This window comes from Vitis vinifera, chromosome 18 (assembly GCF_030704535.1).
Source record: "Vitis vinifera cultivar Pinot Noir 40024 chromosome 18, ASM3070453v1".
Lineage (NCBI taxonomy): Eukaryota > Viridiplantae > Streptophyta > Magnoliopsida > Vitales > Vitaceae > Vitis > Vitis vinifera.
This window is the reverse complement of record NC_081822.1, coordinates 26883104-26903503: the sequence shown is the minus strand read 5'-3', so window position 1 is coordinate 26903503 and position 20400 is coordinate 26883104. Positions and strand designations below refer to the sequence as shown.

General features: G+C 29.9%; 1 protein-coding gene across 1 annotated transcript in view; it reads left to right on the top strand.

The window, feature by feature from the left end:
* The window catches only part of LOC100242375 (uncharacterized), a 32234-nt gene extending 12425 nt beyond the window's left edge, over positions 1 to 19809 (top strand). The window contains exons 7-12 of the mRNA XM_059734556.1: positions 806 to 843; positions 17435 to 17586; positions 17848 to 18092; positions 18185 to 18313; positions 18573 to 19526; positions 19672 to 19809. Coding sequence (XP_059590539.1) covers positions 806 to 843; positions 17435 to 17586; positions 17848 to 18092; positions 18185 to 18313; positions 18573 to 19526; positions 19672 to 19802 — 1649 coding nt within the window. The 3' untranslated portion in view covers positions 19803 to 19809. The remainder of the gene's footprint in view (positions 1 to 805; positions 844 to 17434; positions 17587 to 17847; positions 18093 to 18184; positions 18314 to 18572; positions 19527 to 19671) is intronic.
* Positions 19810 to 20400: the final 591 nt, after the last annotated feature.

The following is a 20400-nucleotide window of genomic DNA, read 5'->3' as shown; positions in this document are numbered from 1 at the left end:
AAGGAGGTTGACTGACGCATTGCCCATCAACACCCATAAGAGTCCCACTAGCATACGGATTATAGCCAGATAGGTAATAAACCATTCCATTGTCTGATTGTACTCTCTGTAACTGACTCTTGATCAGTCTCACCTTTGATATTAGCAGTAGCATCCCCAGAAGAGGACAGAGAAGACGTTGAATCAGATGGTGTTCCATCTTTTCCGGAAACCACATCTTGCTTGGTCAACTTGGTAAAGGTATCTGATTTCAATCCCATAGTCACCTGCTCAGATGTCTCAAAGGTCTTCCCGACAGCTATTTCCGATCTTAGAAATTCAATTTTCTCTTCGATGACCTACAGAGCCACTTCGAACCGGCACTTTCGGAATGCAGTGAACCTACTGATATGAACCATAGCAACAGTTCCATTTCCAATTCAATGATAAATTCAATAGATTTACTTGTTGGTGATGGTGTTGATATAATAGGGATGATAGTGTTGAAGGCTGCTGTAACTGAATCTATGGCAGGCTTTGTGAGATATCTGGCCTAAATCTTTGACGTAGAAAATCATCTAAAATATCTCCAATGGAATTTCTTCCAGAGCCACCAATCGACTGAAAAAGGATCAGCACTCTTAAACCTCGATTTTTATCTCAGAAATCATTCTGTCAAGGAGCTGAAGCTTGCCAGTTGCATCTATTCCAACATCCAAGTACTCGATCTCTGGAAGACCTTTAGTTAGAAAGCTTTGCAGAGACAAATCCACGATGAAAGGATGATCACAACACTTTGGAGTAGATATAAGAACATCACGGAGAGCCCCAACAGGATCATTCTTTGAACATGAGCAAAGTGACGTAGTGTTTGAAAGTAGAGTACCACGATATTGCTCAAGTTGAACATTAGATAATGGAATAGGAACCCAATACTCAACAAATCTAGAAGAATCTGACTTGCAATCATATGCAATAAGCTGTGACAGCCTCTCCTTTAATTTACTAACACTCTCATTGTAGCCAGTTTTCAAAACATTGCTGCTATTTACATCATTGCCAGAGTCAAGAAATGATAGCAGATTCACAAATTCCAATGTCCTCTCCTTTATCTGACCACTGAAAGAAGAAGCCTTAAATCAGCCACAAGCATCCTATATTCTGCAAAATGTGATGAAATTCTCGGGCATTGACATTCATCAATTATGACAGCTTCCCATCCCAGGCATTCTAACACTTCTAAATCCTCTACAACGGCTTCAGGAGGCACCAAAAACATCACCGGATTTAAACGTATGGCAGCAGAATAATTTCAGAATCTGAATAACTCTCTTGGATTCATGCATTTGGTCAATCCAACGGCTTGGGGACATCTAAGGGAAATCAAAACCCTGCTCTGGGGTTACTGCATCTGTCAACTGGGCCACTTCCTGGAAGAGTCATCAACTGAGAACATCCAGAAACGATGGCAGCCTCCATCCGTCCAACCCCTAAACAACTCTATTGTGCACAGTCTTTATAACGTTTTCGCCTTTCTTAGAATATTCATGCCATCATGGTCCCCATAGCCCAAAACACCAATAGAAGGGAGAGGGAAGGAATAGAGATACAGAAATATAGAAAAGATAAACCAAGAAAAACAGAGGTAAGAGGACAAAGGATGGGTAAACAGATAACCCACATTTCCTTAGGCTGTCCATGGGCTTGATTATAGATAGGACAAGTAGAGAGATATGACAAATATCCATTTCAAAAAAAAATGCCCATGCATCAATATGTACAAAAAAAATAAAAAATTAAAAGATTAGAGTGAAAACCAGAACAGAGCATGCACATATGCGAATATATTCAGCAAGACAAACATACACCCTTAGATACCTGGAAGAACCTCCCCTTAAGAAATAATGATTGACTTCAAAGAGCTGCGTCCTCTTCCAAAAATCTTGAAAAGTTCTTCCCCCAAAGTCCAGAAAAGTTCCTCTTCCCTTTCTCCGTACTCTCTTCTTCTCTCCCTCTAAAAAACAATCTCAGAATCCACCCCAAAAAACCCATCTGCCTGTGCTTTTATAGCAGTTGGCAGCCCTTCTACGTGAGGAGTCCTCCTCTCTCCGAATTTTATGTCTCATCCACCAGAAAAAACTCCTTTTAAATTTAAAAAATGAATCCATGCATATCACGTAAAGAGTCCTGCCTTTTCCATAAAACTTCTCCATTTTTCCAGAAAAACTTTAGATTATTAAATTAAATAAATGAATAAAAATAAATAAATAAATAAATCGATGAATGATAAAATAATAATAAATGAACAAATAACAAGATAATAAACAAATAAATAAAAAATAATAAAATAACTATAAAAAATAAAAGTGATTGATAACAATAAAAATAAATTAAAATAAATAAATAAATAACTAAATAAAAATAAAATAAATGATTAAATAAAAGTAATTGATAATAATAAAAATAAAAATAAATAAGTAAATAAGATAAATGAGTCATGCAACCATACAAATCACGTTAAAAATGTCTAATGGGCCAAGTGTGCCTAAGTGGGCTTAAGGTGTCTAAACGAGCCTAGGTGAACCTAAACGGGCCTAAGGTGTTTAAATGGGTCTAAGGTGGTGCCTAATGGGTCATATATACCTATACGGGCCTAGGGTGAGACTAGGTGGGTCTAACTAAGTCTAACCTAAAGTGCACCTAAGTGAAGCGTAATCCAGACTTGAAGGGCAACCAATGTCATAAAGTGGAGTCGGATAAGCCCTTCAATCAAAGTCTCCAAAGTGGTTCAGAAAAGGTAAGCTACACGAGTAGTAATAGGCCATCAAAAAACCATTGTGGATCACTGGAAGTGAACTTAAAGACATGTGCTAAAGGGACAAAATGGAGGGTCTACAAAAGCTTAACATGTCTTATCCATTTTCATGCTAAAGAGGGGTCAACACGTTGGCCCATGCCCAAAAAGTCAAGCAAAAGTTGACTTCAAGCCTTGACTAGTTGCCACTAGCAGTCCAACCTTGCCCCAAGGTTCATTCATCTTTTTTATCTTATGAATTGGTGTGAAGATAACTATATCTAAAGGGAGGAATACTAATTGAAGAAAGGAGTAAAAATATGATGTAAAATATAGTAGTAGATTGTAGAAATGCAGGAATAAAGAGGAAGAATATATAATCTTGTTGTAATTCTTAATTTTTATCTATAAAGGTTGTGTTTAGTATTCAGAAAATGCAAGGGTAAGGAAAAAAAAATATTGTGGAAAGTTATTTTCCTTAGTTTGGGTGACATGAAAAAAATGATGGAAAAAAATGAAGGAAAATACTAAAGAAAATATTGTAATATTTTCCCTACTACTTTCCTTAAAAATTAATGAGGAAAATAAGAGAGAAAGAGAAGAAAAAGTTGGAGGAAATTTTATCAAGCTCACATTATCTTCTTCACTGAGTCTTCAATTCACCTAACTTTCTCTTCAATAGCAGCTATGGCTTCCCATCACCATCGACCATTTCAACAGCCACCACCATTACTCCAACCACCTTCCAGTGCCTCCAAAAACCAACCCTCTTCTAGTACACAAGTTCCCATGGTTGAATTGCATTCTTCAAATCTAGTCAATGTGTTTGAATCCATGTCTTCATATCAGGTATGGATTGATTTCCTCTCTCTTAACCTCACACCTTGATATTTTGTAGATGCAGGTCTTCTCTCAATCAACCTTATTTATTTATTTATTTTTTCATTTTTGGAAATCTAAACACCCGAATTTTGTAGATATGGAAAATTTGATGCTACTCTTTGTAATTGGATTTGAGTGTTTCTCTTGTGTTTGCTTTTTTTAATTCTTGTACTTCCATTCGATTTTAAATACAAGAATTTTAATTTTTCGTTTCATATTGAAAGACTTAATAGCAACAATGAGGACGACATGGTTGAGGTATAAGGGAATTTAGCACACAAATAAAGCTATTGCTATAACCAAAGAGAAATTAACCTAGAAAGCCAAAAAAAAAAAAAAAAGAAAGAAAAAGAAAAAGAAAAAGAAAAGTCATGCAAAACAACTATAATAATAGTGTTGTGGATTAGGTATGAGAAAATTACAAAAGAGGGAGCAATCTTGATGTAGTAGATTTGCAATTGAATGAGATTTTCAATAAGGAGCAAGATGGTCCTTCTATGTAGCATTTTATCTTACCATATTGAGATTTGTCTTGTTATAGCTTTTGATGTTAGGTCAAGTAGTGAAAACTTCATGAATTAAAACTATCAACTTGTCCTCTACCACTAGATAGTTTCTTTCTTAATAGAAATATAATAAGTATTGTTAGCCAATACAACTTGGTTTTGGTGGTACAGTTTTTCCTCAATACATTATTATCATGATAGAACTTGGTAAATGTCTCTTAGATCAATTCTATGATGTTCACAAATTCTCTCTTAAAAATTCTAAACAATTTAGCCAACTTTAGAAGCCTTTTTACTTAATTAATGCACAATCGATTACATATGTTCAGAAAACTATTCTCTTTTGCAATAGCTCACTAGATTATTCTTGCAAAATTTCCTTTGTTGTGGAAGTCTTTAGTGCATGCATGTAGTTAATCCACTTGAAGCATTGTAATGAGAAGGTGCATGAGATAAGCCTTTATATTGAGCTAAGTAATTCCATCAACTTCAAACTTGGTTACTTTCATTTGGCCCCCAAATCTTTAATTTGCATTGTTTGATAGATAAGCCCGACTAGCCTTGGATAATAGTTCATAGGCAACCCCACTAGCAGCTGTCTCAAATTATATTGGACAAGGGTTTCCACAAACTATTTGTAAACCTTCTCGACAACAAAACTTGTCATGCATGCACCATTGGTTCTTTATACTTAAATTACTCTATTTTGGTAGTATAGTGAAACTAGAGATCAAACTAGTTTAAGTATTTGACTTATGGAAGCCTCAACCTAGATCGCTTATCAAAAGTGGACTGGCAAACAAACCCAAGTGGTAGAGTGGGATATATATAAATGCTTGGATTTTGAAGTGTTGTGGAGAATCTTGGGACTTTGTGAGTCAAACCATGCTCATCCAAAGCCAACTTAATTAGTTGGGCTATAATTTGGTGTTGGAGACTTAGAGCCTAACTCCCATGGCTTTATTACAAATTAAAAGTTGCTATGGCATAAGCATGATCTAAAATTTAAAATTCTTGTACTTTGGGACTTAATAATGATGATAATATAATTTCAAGTCACAAGCACCCAATATGTCAATAATACTACTCATTGACTTACTCCTAACAAGCAAATAACCCATAGGTTTGCTCTTACACATTATTTTTAAAAATTTTAATTGTATTATTTGTAAAAAAATTTATTTTTATCTAAAACAATTTGATCATTTTGGTTGTATGGTCAATGTGGAGAAAAAAACATAGACTCAATATTTTTTGTCTAAATTGAGTTAGCTAAATTGAATAGAACTGATATTAAGTTGGATTAGTTTGAGTCCATAAATAAGTTTGTTGTACTTTAGTTAAAATCAATCAACTCCTATTTGATTCTTGGATTGGTTGGAAACTAACTCAGCTAAATGTATCTATCCCTAGCTTTGTGTTCTTGTCCTAGAACAATAAATCCTTTAGGTTTCCCCATATACTCTTAATTTATACAACCATTCAAAGAAAGATAATATTAACATCCATTCGATAGATTTATAAACTTAGTATGGAAACTATTAATATCAAATTTTTGTTTGATGTTATCTAACTATAGCATAAATATCAAATTACTTAAATCCATTTTATCTACTTAATCCATTAATGTATGCAATATTTCTTTTGAACTTTTTTCTACTAAATAAACTATAAATTCATGGATAAAAGATTTCTTGATTTAACTCCTACTGTATCACCTTGTTCCATTGTCTTTATTGTTAGATTTTCCATTTTAAACATTTTTTTTTCTTTTGAAAACTATTTGTTCCTTTGTACTTTGAATCTTTTATGATCAAAGATTTGAAAATTAACTTATAACATTCGTTGATTTAATAATTATATTATATTTTAAGTCTAAGAAATACAATTGGGAACCCACATTTTTCATGTCTGTCCCTACTTCACGGTGAGACTTGTTTTTATTGTAAAAAACTGATTTTTTTTTTTTTGAAAAGTTGAAGTCATTTATTTTCAAAAGAAAAAAAGAAAAGAAATAAATCCTTAGTGTAACTCATTTTTTAAAGAAAAAACGTGTTTGCAAAAATCGAGTTTGAATCTAAAGGTCAGGTTACCTATTAGGAAGGTACCATAATAACACCCTTTTAAGACTTAAAAAAGTTTCTACTAAGTATGTAAAAGGGAATTATGAGAATTAATTAATTATAGATACTAAAAAAAAGAATAGTACAAGTACATGGAATAACACAAAAACAAATTATAAGGATATGAAAAAAATGATACATAAGAAATGCACAAAATAATTTATTAAAAATTTTTTATTATTCAAATATCATAATACAATTTCCAGAAATTTTCAAAGAATTCATTTATATTAACAACAATTTCAAATTAGTGATTTGAATTTATTAATTCACAAGGCTTCAATTTATCACAAAAGATTTGATTTGATTTAGAAGAAATGATTTTTGTTTACCTTATTAAGAAGATGAGTGAATTTTACTAATTTGTTTTAAAAAGTGTTTTGATTCAATCTTTATTTATTTTATAAAAAAATTCTACAAACTTAAAGAAAGATATTTACAAGTTTATAAGAAGGAATTTCAACCCAATTTTATTTAATATATATATATATATATATATATATATATATATATATATATATTATTTTATTTTACCTAGAAAAAGATTCTTTATTACTAATTTATTTAGAGAAAGAATTTGACAAATTTATTCCCAAGGATTCTAATTTTATTAAGAAAGAATTTTTGGATTTCATGTAGAAAGAGATTAGTTTACCAATTTATTAAAAAAGTGTCTTTTAGTTCAATTTAAAGGTTTACTTATCCTATTCTTATTAAAAAAAATTCTTTAAGACCTTTATTTATAAAAATTACTTTTAATCCCATTCTTATCAAGGAAAGAGAACAATTTTATTAAATCAACTTTTTGGACAATTTTATTTAAAAATCAATTTTTTTTTTTTTTGGAAAATTTTGTCAAACAAATGAATTTGTTGAATTTCTAGATAGATTGTTATTAAAAACAATTTGTTGAATTTTTATTAATTTTTTTTTTTTTGAGATTCCTCTAAAAACATTTATCTAAAGTTTCTATTAAGAAAATTTTCTTTTATTATATTTTGATTGTTTTCAAATTAATTTCTTTTATTTTAAAATAAAATACTTTTCTCAAAAGATCCCTTTGAAAATTATATTTTAAAAATAATTCATTTAGAGTCCTTAGAATCAAAATCTCATTTTTTTTAAAAAATAATATGCAACTATGTCTTGATCGGTTTGCATCTTTCTCGGTTTTCAATAAAAATTATGGTTTTGAATAAGACACGAATCCAAGCTTGTGATCCCAAACAAATAGGATAATTTTAGGCTAAATTTGTGTATATCACTTGGGGAATTGGTGAAACCCCTACATAAAATTTCCAAAACACTTCCTTGCTACTAGTTTACACTTGGCCACTGACCCTCTTCAACTCATTACTTATCAACATTTAAACACTCATCTAAGAGTATTAAAACTTTATCAATGTTGGATACAGAAGTTGTGACTTTTTTATCATCTTATCTTTCTTGATTTTGCCTATTTAGTTCTCTTTTCCAAATTCGACAATTCCTTTTCATATGCCATTTTTTTCCACAAGATGGAAACATTTTATTTTATCTTTGGATTGGGATCTTCCCTCGAACTTGTCATAAGCTTTCTGTCCTCTATTCTTATTTCTTCATTTACTTTTTGTGATGAGGATATATGCATTTTTTGTGTCATAAACCTTCATTTTTGTCTTTTCATTGAACAAATTTTCCTTTACAATCTCCATAGATAATGCACCATTCGGAATAGAGTTACTAATGGTCACAACAAAAGTTACTCAATTGTCTAATAGTGAACAAAGCAACAAAGAGGCTTGCATCTCATCATCCACAACCATTTTCATAGTAGCCAACTGATTTAAAATACTTTGAAAAGCATTCAAGTGATTTTTCATTAATGTTCCTTTAACTCCATGTTCACTAACTTCTTTAATAAGGAAATTTTATTCCTACTAGTTTTTTGTTCAAACATTGATTTTAATTTCTTCTAGCGATTATAGGCATTTGTTTCATTTGACACATGATGATGTGAGAATGTATCAATCCATTGCCTAATATAGACAATTGCCTTTTTTTTTCATCTTATTCCATTCCAAATCAAAAATATCTTTAGGCCTGGCTTTTTTGCTTGTAAGAGTATATCAAAAATCTTTGATAGTGAGAAAATTGTCCATCATAGACTTCCACATAACCCAATTTGAATTGTTAAGTTTTATCATGGAGGTTAAGTGCCCTTCTATTTCCATCCCTTTCAATAATAAGAGTTCCCATAACCAAGCTCTAATACCACGTGTTGGGAAGTTAAAAAGGAAATCTAGAGTATTCGTCTACATAGGGTAAAACAATTCTTCTACAATTATAACAACTTCTCAAAAATAATAACAACCTAACAAGTATGAACAATAATAATCCAAGAATATTCAACAAAAAAAAGGGAATCCAAATATAACGTGGAAAAACCCTTCAAATGGAGGTAAAAAATTACGGAGAAAATTTCTTCTACTTTAACAAAATGGGGGTACAAATAATTAAGTCCTCGCTGGTTTCTTTACTTTAAAAACTTATATATATATATATATATATATATGAATCCATCACCATAGAAAACAATGAACTGAAAAAGATTATGAAGAAATCATACCAAAAGGACTTCCTCAACAAGGTTAACAAAAGAACCTATAACTTCACCTTTGAGCCCTAGAATAGTGTCCAGAAAAACAATCCTAATTTTCTTTTCTTTTCTCAATCTCCTTTTTTCTCGATATAGCAAAGCCCTAATGCTATATATATTTGGACTTAGAGAATACCCAAATAAAAAGTAACCTAATGCATAGACTCATGGGTTGGACAAACTTTCCCTCTAACATTTTACTGAAAATTAACGGAGAGAGCAACCACTTTCTATAGGTTATCAAAGAGTATTATTAAAGTTATGTCTAGTTGTAAGAAAAGAAAAAAAAATGTTAAAGAAAATTACTTTCTTGTGCTTATTTTCATTGGAAAAAAAATATAAAATACAATTAAATATAATTAAATTTAATTAAAAAATTATAATTTAAAATTATTTAATTTTTATTATAAAAATAAATAAAATAAATTTTAAGTAACATATAAAAAATAATTTATTAATTTATTTAAAATTTTGTTTTTATTTTTTATCTTTTATTTTTCTCTTTGTTTTTTTTTTCTTGGCATTTTCTTCCTCAAAATTTTCTAATGATCATAACATACCGTAATGTGTGTAGTTGTGGTTCCATTATTATTATAATTAGTAGAATAGTAGTAGTCTTGTCACATAAGGCCTATTTGGTAACTATTTTTAAGAACATTTTTCTATTTTCCATAATAAAAAACCAAGAAAACATGTTTGACAACAAAAAATTATGTTGACTAGTCATTGCAATGGCAAAAAATGTCAAGGGTTGACCATGCGTTGACTATGAATGGTCTATGGCTATAAGTGTGTTGCAACCAATGATGAAAATATTGATAATTATGGATATATTGGTACTTCGATTTTATAGATATATCGAAAATATTGGTAGATATTTTTTCACAAATATTGATGGAGCGAAAATTATTCAAAATTCATAGGAATGCTTGGAAAAATTCAAAAAAAATGATAAAATAAGAAATAATACACATTTTAAAGTTATTTTGTGAGTGTAATTGACATAGATATGATCAAGAAGAAAAACATTGGTAGGTAGAGATGTATCAGTAGATTCAATACTTGGATTTTAAGAATAATAAATATGAATTTTTGAAGTATATAAAATTAGAATTGAGTTAAGAAATATTTGATTTTATTAAATAAAAACAATTTATACATAAATATAATACATACGACATTGCAATAGTCCTTAATACTAAAATGAATATCGATGTGGTTCCATCATATTGTTAGATGAAGGGAACCCATCTTGTTGAAGACAGTATTTATTTAAAAAATTTTAAAATACTTTTATTAAAACATATTTTATTACATTTTAAATGAAAAATTAAATTAATTTATATAAAATATTTTTTTAAGATTTAATTTCTAAAATTTTATTAAAAATAAGTGGTAACAACTTTTTCTATTAACATTAATTTATTTACATAATTAAAATTAATAATAATTTATCTTTTATAATTAATTTTCATTTATAAAATATTAGAAATTTCTTAATTTTTTATATTATGGCAATTTTTTTTTGGTAAAATTATATTTTTAATATTTTAAACTAAAAACAGTTAAAATTAAATAAATTTGAAAGGATAAATATAAAAAAAATTAAAAGTGAAGTGATAATAATTTTTAAAAATAGGATTAATGAGATAAATATGAAAAGTGTTAAAAATAAAAGGATAATATAAAATAAAATGATAATATAAAAACACGGGTATGGACCCTGCATTTCACTTGATGTGTTCCCACTCGATGACGAAACTTGCTTTTATATTTATTTTGTGAAAACTTGATTTTTTTTTTTTAAAAAGACTTGGAGTCACCACTTAGTTTTGTTTTATTTTTTAAGTAAAAAAATAAAATAAGAAAGAAAAACCCTAAGGGGGTGTTTGGTACGTCGGAATAGGGAATGGAAATAATATTTTGTTTCCTTTCCTATTTCTTAGTGGAATGGAATGAATTTTATGATTCCATTTCTAGCATTTGGATGAACTTAGGAATGCAAGATTGGAATGATTATTTGTTTTCATTCCAATGTTTGATAATAATAGGAATGGAAATGAAAAAGGAAATAAATTTACAATAATATCCTTACATATAATTTAAAATATTTTTTTATTTTTACTTTTATTTTAAAAAAATAAAATTTGAGATGTTTTTTGTTATTAAATAATAAGACTAAAAAATATATATATACTCAATAAATAAAAAATTAACCATAAAAAATCGTATAACCCTAATGCACAAATATTCAATTATTATTTTTATTAAAAATTTGAATAATTTGTCATGTAGTTATAAAATTATATTTTAAAAAAAAAATTATTTATTATAATATTTAAATTCGGAAACGCAGCAGATTTTCTGTGAGACGACAGAATCCATAGCTTTAACTAGGAAAGGAAGACGCCGATAATAATAAAAAAAGGGGAAAAAAAAACCAAAAGTTTTGTTTTTGTTTGTTTTTTTCTTTTTATTTTTTTCCTAACCATTAAAAATTTTCAATATTGTAAACACGTGAAATCGAAAAATCTTTTTCCAACCATTTCAATTTTTCTCTCCAGTTTCCATTAATACAAGATAAAGAAACATCAAAGATTCCAAACATAAATTAATAAAAAAAAATTAATCGATTTATAGAGAAGAAGAAACATATATAAAGAAGTAGAAGAAGAAAGAGAAAATAAGGTAAACCTGATCAAAGATGTAGAAGAGAGTTTTCATAACCTAGTTGCAGCAAACAATGACGAATCCTAGATCCAACAATCAAAATGAACATCCAAAACCCTATAAATTAGAAATTGATTTTTTTTTTTAAATATCGTGGAAGGTTTAATTGATTCAATTTGGAAGAATCACTTGTTGCAGAGAATTGGATAATGAGTGGGTCTCTAGCTTTGCAAAGAAGATAAGAAGTGGATGATGAATGGATCTCTACCTTTGCAAAGAAGATAAACATCGGGTTTGAAGAACAAGATAAGAGGGTAAAATAGTAATTTAGGTTATTTTATATTATCAAATAGGTTTAATGAATCAGAATACCACCTACTTTTAATGAATGCAAATCCGACTCATAAGTTAGATTTGATTTCTGCCGGAATAATTTTTTATTTCATTTCCGCCTTCTTAACATTTATCCAAACATAGGAATAAGGGAGAAAATGAATGAGATGTCTATTCTCACTTCCTATTCCCGTGTATCAAACACCCCCTAAGTGTAACTCCTGAAGGAAAAACATGTCTATGAAAAATCGAGTCTGGGTCCGGGGGTCAAGTTACCTTTTGGGAAGGTACGGTGGTGAGTTGTAGCACCTCTCTAAACTCGTATACATACGGTCTCTACTAAACAAATTAGGGTAATTGTGACAATCAATTAATTAATTATGGATACCAAGAAAAATAATCAAGCAAATGAATATGTACAAGTCATAGTGAAAATCAATATACACAAAAATAATGATGAAATCTAATTACAAAAATATACAAAATAAATAATAAGAGAATTATGCAAAATGATTTATTGAACTAAAAAATAGTTTTCAAGAAATTTTAAAGAATTTTATTAGAAATGATTTTGAATTAATGATTTCAATTTATTTATTTACAAAAAGAAATCAATTTATTTTCTCAATTTCATTTGTATTCAATAATAAATAAATAAAAAAGTTTTTTGCACTTATTGTATCAAAAGAATTTATTACAAAATTTCAATTTGGGCACAAAAATTATTTTTACTTGTTTTTATTAGAAAAATAATGAATTTTTACAATTTTATTTACAAAAGTATTTTGATTCATTTTCATTTTTAAAAAAATTGATTTATATAAATTATTTAAAAAGACATAACTTTATTTTCAAAATAAATTTTAATTAAAAAGAAAAAAAAAATTTCTATTTCTAAAAAATACTTTTAATCCCATTTTAATTAAGGAAAAATAATTTATTTAAAAAAAACATTTTTTTGGACAATTTCATTAAAAAATAATTTTTGGGACAACTTTATTTACAAAACAATTTTTGGACAAATTTTATTAAACAAAGAAATTTTTGGACAATCATTATTAAAAACAATTTTTTAAATTCTATTAAAAACAATTCTTTTGGATTTTTCTAAATGCATTTTTCTGAAATTTTTTAAATAAAAAAAATTATTTTATTAAAAAGAATATTTTAAAATTATTATTTTATTAAAACATATTTACCGAATTTTTCCTCTCATTCAAACAAAATTTCTATTTTGTTCGACGTTCAATTCTGTACACACTCAATAAATATATATAAATGAATATTTACAAGAACTAATAAAAATAAAACTAAAGAACTAATAAAAATAAAACTAAATAAAAGTGGGAAATAAAATATGTACCAAAATAAACTTACAAGCTCGATGTCTTCGTACGGCTTTTTAATTCTCACTTTCTTCCATGAAATTTTATCCCACGTGTTATAAATCCGTACATAGCCAGCAAAATTGCATAATGGGTCTATGCAAAGACAAAAATAGCCTAAATGTAAATATTCAAAAATAGAGTCCAAAATAATTATTCAAGCCCAAATTCAAACTTTAAATTAGTCCAATAAATTTCACCAATTAAAAATGGGCTCAAATTAACAAATATAACCCAACAAAAGTATCCCACATATCATACACCCTAATATAAAGTTTTCAAATTAATAGTCAAAATATAAGCTCAATTAATCAAACCCAAAACATGATAAATTAAGATAAATATCATTAGACCTAAATTTAATATTCCATAATCCAAGCCTAATTCAATGTATATCACAATTGTCCCATGTCCAAATTAAATAATTCAAATTGATCAAGCCCATATCAAATATTCAAGTCATCCCACAAATCTTGTCTATATTGTGGGCCCAAAATTCATATCAATTAACAAGCCCACATCAATAATATACATGACCAAAGGAAATAATATCTCAAGTTCAATTCAATAAATCCAAACACATAACTAATTAACAATAGACCCAATTCCAAATAAATAATATATAATTGATATAATCCAAATATTCTAAATTAATCAGCAAATGAGTGAAGAAGAAATGGGAGACTCTGGTCGTGTGGGAGTGAAGAAAGGGAGAGAGGAGAAAAAAATGGAGCAAAAAAATGAGGGCCCGTGTAGGTGCATTGGGAGGGGAAACAGAAAAATAGAAAAAAAAAGGAAGAGAGGAATGAGGAGGGCCGTCGGCTATTGTGTGGGTGTTTAGGTAGAGAAAATGAAATGAAAAATGGGGAAAAAGAAATAAGGGGGTCAGTCGGCCGTGTGGGAGTGGTGTTGGTTTTGCTATTGGAAGAGGTAGTGTGCGGTTAAGAAGAAGAGAAATGAGGGAATCAGAGGAAGAATGGAGAGAGAAGGAGAAACGGGGGTGGCCCACCGTTCTTGGGAATGGAGAAAATGGGAGGGAAAAATGGGGGCCGACCAAAGGGAAGAAAGGAGAGAATGGGAGGGAAAAAATATAATAAAAAAATAAAAATAAAAATAAAAGAAGAACAAAGAAGAAATGAGAGTGCATGTCACATGAGGGGATGGGGGTTGGTGAGGTTAAAAAGAAAGTTGGTTGGGTAGGTGAGGAGAGAGGAGAGAGAAGTGAGAAAATAAAAAGAAATAAAAATAAAAATAAAATAAAATATAATGATAATAATAATAATAAAAGTAATATTAATAAAATAATAAAAATTAATAATTAAATGATGAGTGGATAAAAAAAAATTGTGGTTGAAATTTAAAATCTAAGGATAAAGTTGAGCATGTAAAAATAAAATTGGGATATACATAAGTGGGTTATTATCAAAAATTCAAATTTGGGAATTTAAAAAAAAAAAGTGGCAGAAAAATTGACAATTTTTTCAATTCTTTCCGGTTGCCCCGTTTGTCGCTTCACTTACGATTTTATCTCCAATTTATTGGTTCCAAACTCGCGCGGATTTTCCCGATATTTTTTTCGATATTCTCCCCGTTCTGTGCTCAAAATCGGGGCTGTCCAATATCCGATTCAAAATATCGCCAATAAAACGAAATTTCAATCCATGTTTGCAACGGCTAAAACAAAATGTGAGAGTTGACCAAAGTGGCTGTGAGTGGGCTGCACCAACCGCGCGTTGACCAAGGTGGCTGTGAGGGGGCTGCATCAAAAAATGGGGAACCGAAAAATAGGAAAAAAAAAAAGAAGTGAGACTACCAATTCTGAGCACAATGTTATTATAATTTTTTTTCGTATTTGTTTATAATTTTTTTTATAAAGATGTGAAATTGCATAATTTTTTGAAGAAAATGAATTTAATTATTGAATTAAATGAATTTAATTATTGAATTAAATGAACTCCTACTTTTCAATTTTTTTAATAAAGATGTGATATCTTAATAGGATTTAAGTTTGTACTATACTTTATCCTTCTTATTGAACTATTTTTCCTAATTGAGTTTTAAGTTCACTCTTATCTATTGTCTCACTTTTTATGTACAAGTGATATTAATAAGAGGAAATTGAGATATAAAGGTGTTTCTTTTGAAATCTACTTCACAATTAATTATTTAGGAGTTTTAAATTAAGATTGAATTTAATATTGATTTCTAAAACTCTTTAAAGTATTTGGGATGATATTTGAATTTATTATTATTTAGATATTTTTAATTAGTTTTGGATTAGAAATTTATAATTTTTTTTCATTTATGCTCTAATCATTGTTATGAATAAATTTGAGGAAGTTGTCAACTAATTACTTGTTGGATTTGGTAGTTAAGGTCATTTATATGTTGGGCTCTTAGGTTTGACAAGTAAAATGATCATGATGTCTTTGATTTTCGAGCCTCACAATTAATATATCTGCAAAACTATGTTCTAAAATATCTGTTAAAAATGACTTATTGTTTTGAAATCAAAATAGTAATTTTCATATTTAAAAAATAGAAACACAATTTTGAAAATAAGGGGAAAATAATCATATAGAGAAAAAATAGAAAAATTATATTTTTAAAAATTATATTTAAAAATAGGAACACAATTTTTAAATAATCATATTTAAAAAATAGAAACACAATTTAACCGATTGTTTCATAACTATCTATCATATAGAGAAAAAAATTATATTAAAGCTCCACAAATAGTAGGGAATTTATTCCAAAAGTTTAAAAGGAAATATGAGAAAAAATAGGAGAAAAAAAGTGAGTTTAAATTAATTTCATCAAATTTTTAGGGTCTTAAAATTTATTCATCATTTTTTTGTGTTTATAAATAATTTAAATATATATATATATGGTACAATAAATCAACAAGGAAGTTTGAATTCTTTCTTATTTTACTTTTTTTTTTTAGATAATAGTTTTTGTAAGCCAACTAAAACCATTTTTATCAAGATATACATATCATACGAACAAATAAATTATAGATTGCATTTGTTTTAAAAATTATTTATTATTATTATTAAATTGCTTTTTGTTAAGAAAAAAGATACTATGAATCCCAATAGATGTTTAAGTGATTCGCAACATACATAGGGTTGTTGTATCCTATTTTCAACTTTCTATAAAATATATTTTTGTGTTTTTCCTGAAAAATTCTGAAATACCAAATTGGGAAACAACTTTGTCCCATTTAGACGAAAACAATGATCATGACTAATTGTATTAAGTAACAAGACGAAAACAACTTTGCCCTCAACCACCAAAATCATCGGTTCTCCAGTAGTAATCTTCTTAAGTAACACGAAAACAAGAACGACTAATTGTATAAGAAACACAGTTTTCATGTATTTATATGCTGAGGTCAAAGTTTTCATGTCTTAACTAACATTTCTTGAAATAATCAATAAAAGACTTGTGAAAGAATTAATATTTTAAATTTAGTCTAAAATAACGTGTAAGTAACTTGTAAGAATTTTTCACAATTGTTAGCTCTCTTCAGGCATTTGCATTATGTTAATTTGGTAAGTGATCATTATTATATTGACAAGAACATTAAAAATCAATGCACATTCAAATCACTTCCTTTTATATTGAAACGTGGAGAGGAAGTATTGTATCCCGAGAGAATTATCATGACTATATAATGAATCATATTTGAAAGAAGGACAGCAAAAGTCGTGCCATTAGAAATAGCAAGAAAATTGGAGTTGTGTTTAGGACAAGGGAAGAGGCTTTTATTCCAAAGAAGATGCGGCTGATCATCAAGGTTTTCCTCTTGCAAATTTTAGCGTTTCTAGTTTTTGGTGGTGACATTCATTGCCAAGCTTCAACCCGTGGGCTTACTTTTGTGGTAAATACTATATATAATTCTAGCCTTAATGCCACCTTCTGATCATAATATTTTGGGAGTAATATGACTCATTTTCCATGGCATGCATGACCCCTTACCCTAGTGTCGTTGAGTTGTTCATACATGCTATCAATTTCTAATTGGTTATACACTTGTGTGAATGGATCGATGCAACTATTCATGCATGTAATATTTCTTTTGAGATGAGGTTGCATGGTTAACTTTTAATTGGTTGCAGGTGAGAGAAGCTTCATATACAAGGCTTTGTAGCACCAAAAACATCTTAACAGTAAATGGACAATTTCCAGGACCAACTATATATGCTATGAAAGAAGAGACGATCTTTGTTGATGTTTATAACAAGGGAAAAGAAAACATCACCATTCATTGGTAGGTCCCGTGCATGTCTCAAAGAAAGAGCGGTGACAACGTGCTTGCATGGCATACATTCTTTTATTTCTAAGAGGGGGCTACAATATATTGCTTTGCAAATAGAGCCAAATTTAAAACAATACTTTAGGGTTTTTTTTGCTTCAAATCCATTGAAATACCGTTGATGCCTCTTGTTACTATGATAATATGTTGTTGCATGTCATCTTTTGTTAGTCTGAAAATTAGTACTAGCATTAACGTACAATTATGGTTTTGCAGGCATGGGGTGACCATGCCTAAATATCCATGGACAGATGGTCCTGAGTATATCACACAATGCCCAATTCAACCAGGGTCAAAGTTTAGACAGAAGATCATCCTTTCCTTTGAGGAAGGCACTCTATGGTGGCATGCTCATAGTGATTGGACTCGAGCCACCGTTCATGGAGCTATAATTGTCTATCCCAAGAATGGAACCAAGTATCCTTTTCACAAACCGAATGCAGAAGTTCTCATCATATTAGGTATAAATGTTATTACTTTTAAATGTTAATTTACATATTATGAATTAACCAGCAATGCAAAATCTAAAATTATTGAAGTTGTTGAAATGCAGGACAATGGTGGAAGAAAGATGTGAATGAGGTTCGAGATGAAGCGCTTGCAACTGGAGCCGACGCCAATGCCTCTAATTCTTTATTGATAAATGGACAACCCGGTGATCTACTTCCATGCTCAAAATCAGGTCCAAATTAAGTTTAACTTCCCATTTTAAAATTGTACGCGATTTCATTTTCTTGTATGTTGACCATATTACTTTTTTCTTATTAACATCAACATATTTAAAGCTTAATGCTAAGAAAGAGGAATATAACTATGAGGATGGTAGAGCCATGATTTAACATATGACAAAAGGCTAGTCCAAATATAATTTTGAACTATGGAAACTTTTTCTTTTTCTTTTGGCTAGTCATAAGTATACAACTTTCCCTTTCTAATTGCAGGCACATTCAAGCTAACGGTGGATCATGGAAAAACTTATCTGCTTCGCATAATCAATGCTGCCTTGCAAGAGGCTCTCTTCTTCTCCATTGCCAAGCATAAAATAACAGTGGTTGGAACAGATGGTAGCTACACGAAACCATTGACACGAGATTATATCACAATATTTCCTGGCCAAACCTATGATGTCTTACTAAAAGCTAACCGACGCCCAGATCACTATTACATGGCGGCTAAAACTTATGCCGAAGTCCCGATAGCTGGTAATAGATTTTATGATAACACAACCACCACAGCTATTGTACAATACAGGGGATACTACACTCCATCTTCACCTCCCTCCTTGCCTCATTTTCCTGCATACAATGACACAAATGCATCGGTTCAGGTCATGGCCAGCCTCCGAAGCTTAGCAGATGTGGAACATCCTTGCAATGTCCCATTGAGCACGAGCACTAAACTAATTTACACTGTTTCTGTAAACTCGTACCCATGCGTCAATAATTCATGTGAAGGGGCCAATGGGACGCGGTCTGCCGCAAGTATAAACAACATAAGCTTCCATACCCCTACAGTTGACATACTGGAAGCTTACTATTATAACATCAGTGGTGTATATGGAGATAAGTTTCCTAGTGTTCCACCACTGGTGTTCGATTTTACAGCTGATTATCTTCCATTACTCTATCAGTTACCGAGCACCGGAACAGAAGTAAGGGTGTTGGAGTATAACTCGACAGTGGAGATTGTTTTTCAAGGGACAAACTTGGTTGCTGGGACATTTCACCCCATACATCTCCATGGACACAGTTTCTATGTTGTTGGGTGGGGATTTGGGAATTTCGATGAAAATAGGGACCCTTTGCGCTATAACCTGGTGGATCCTCCCTTTCAGAATACCATCTCTGTTCCTGCGAATGGTTGGGCTGCAATCAGATTCGAGGCATCCAACCCTGGTATGTTGCAAGCACTCATGTCCTCTATTAAAAATAAAAAAAAATAAAAAACCCTTGAAACTACCAACTTGCATACCAAGGAAATAATTTTTCTTAATATTACAATTAAGTTAGGTGTGATGTTGGTATATTTTCTCTGCTGCAGGAGTGTGGTTCATGCACTGCCATGTAGAACGCCATCTGACTTGGGGCATGGAAACTGCGTTCATAGTGAAAAATGGTAAACACCCGGAAGCTCAAATGCTGCCTCCTCCGTCAGACATGCCACCATGTTGAAGCTGCAAAGAAATAACATGCCAAAGATTTCATTGAATATTTGCATTATTCAGCTTTCATGATTTATTTTTTGTTTGATAATGGAATTTCTTGGATTGTTAATGAAATAATATGATTATCTTCAATCAAGATAATGTAAAGTTGTAGAATATTGTGTCTGGGATTGTTAAAAGTCTATGCTATGGTGGAATTTGCCATGGCTGTCTTTGATTATGGAATTAATTTCAATATGAACAACTCATTAAACAGACCAGTACAATGTTAAGAAGCCTCCCAATGCCATGTCCACAATAGATATATCTTGATTTGATAACTTTTGGCCATTCCAATTTCTTTGGACATGATAAAATATCATGTTGTATTAGAAAAGTTTGAAATGGGATAGTTTAAAATTATCTTGATTGGACATATTTTGACTGACCCATATTTTATTCCAATTCCGTAGAAGGTTAGGTATCATATTGATAATTAAAAAAATTATAAATGATATAAGTTAGAGTAATCGACTTATTTTAATATTTTAAAATTAGACCATCATCTAAATGGATACTTGTGATGGCGATTGGGACTTGTGGGCTTTTGTTGGGTGATAAAGTCT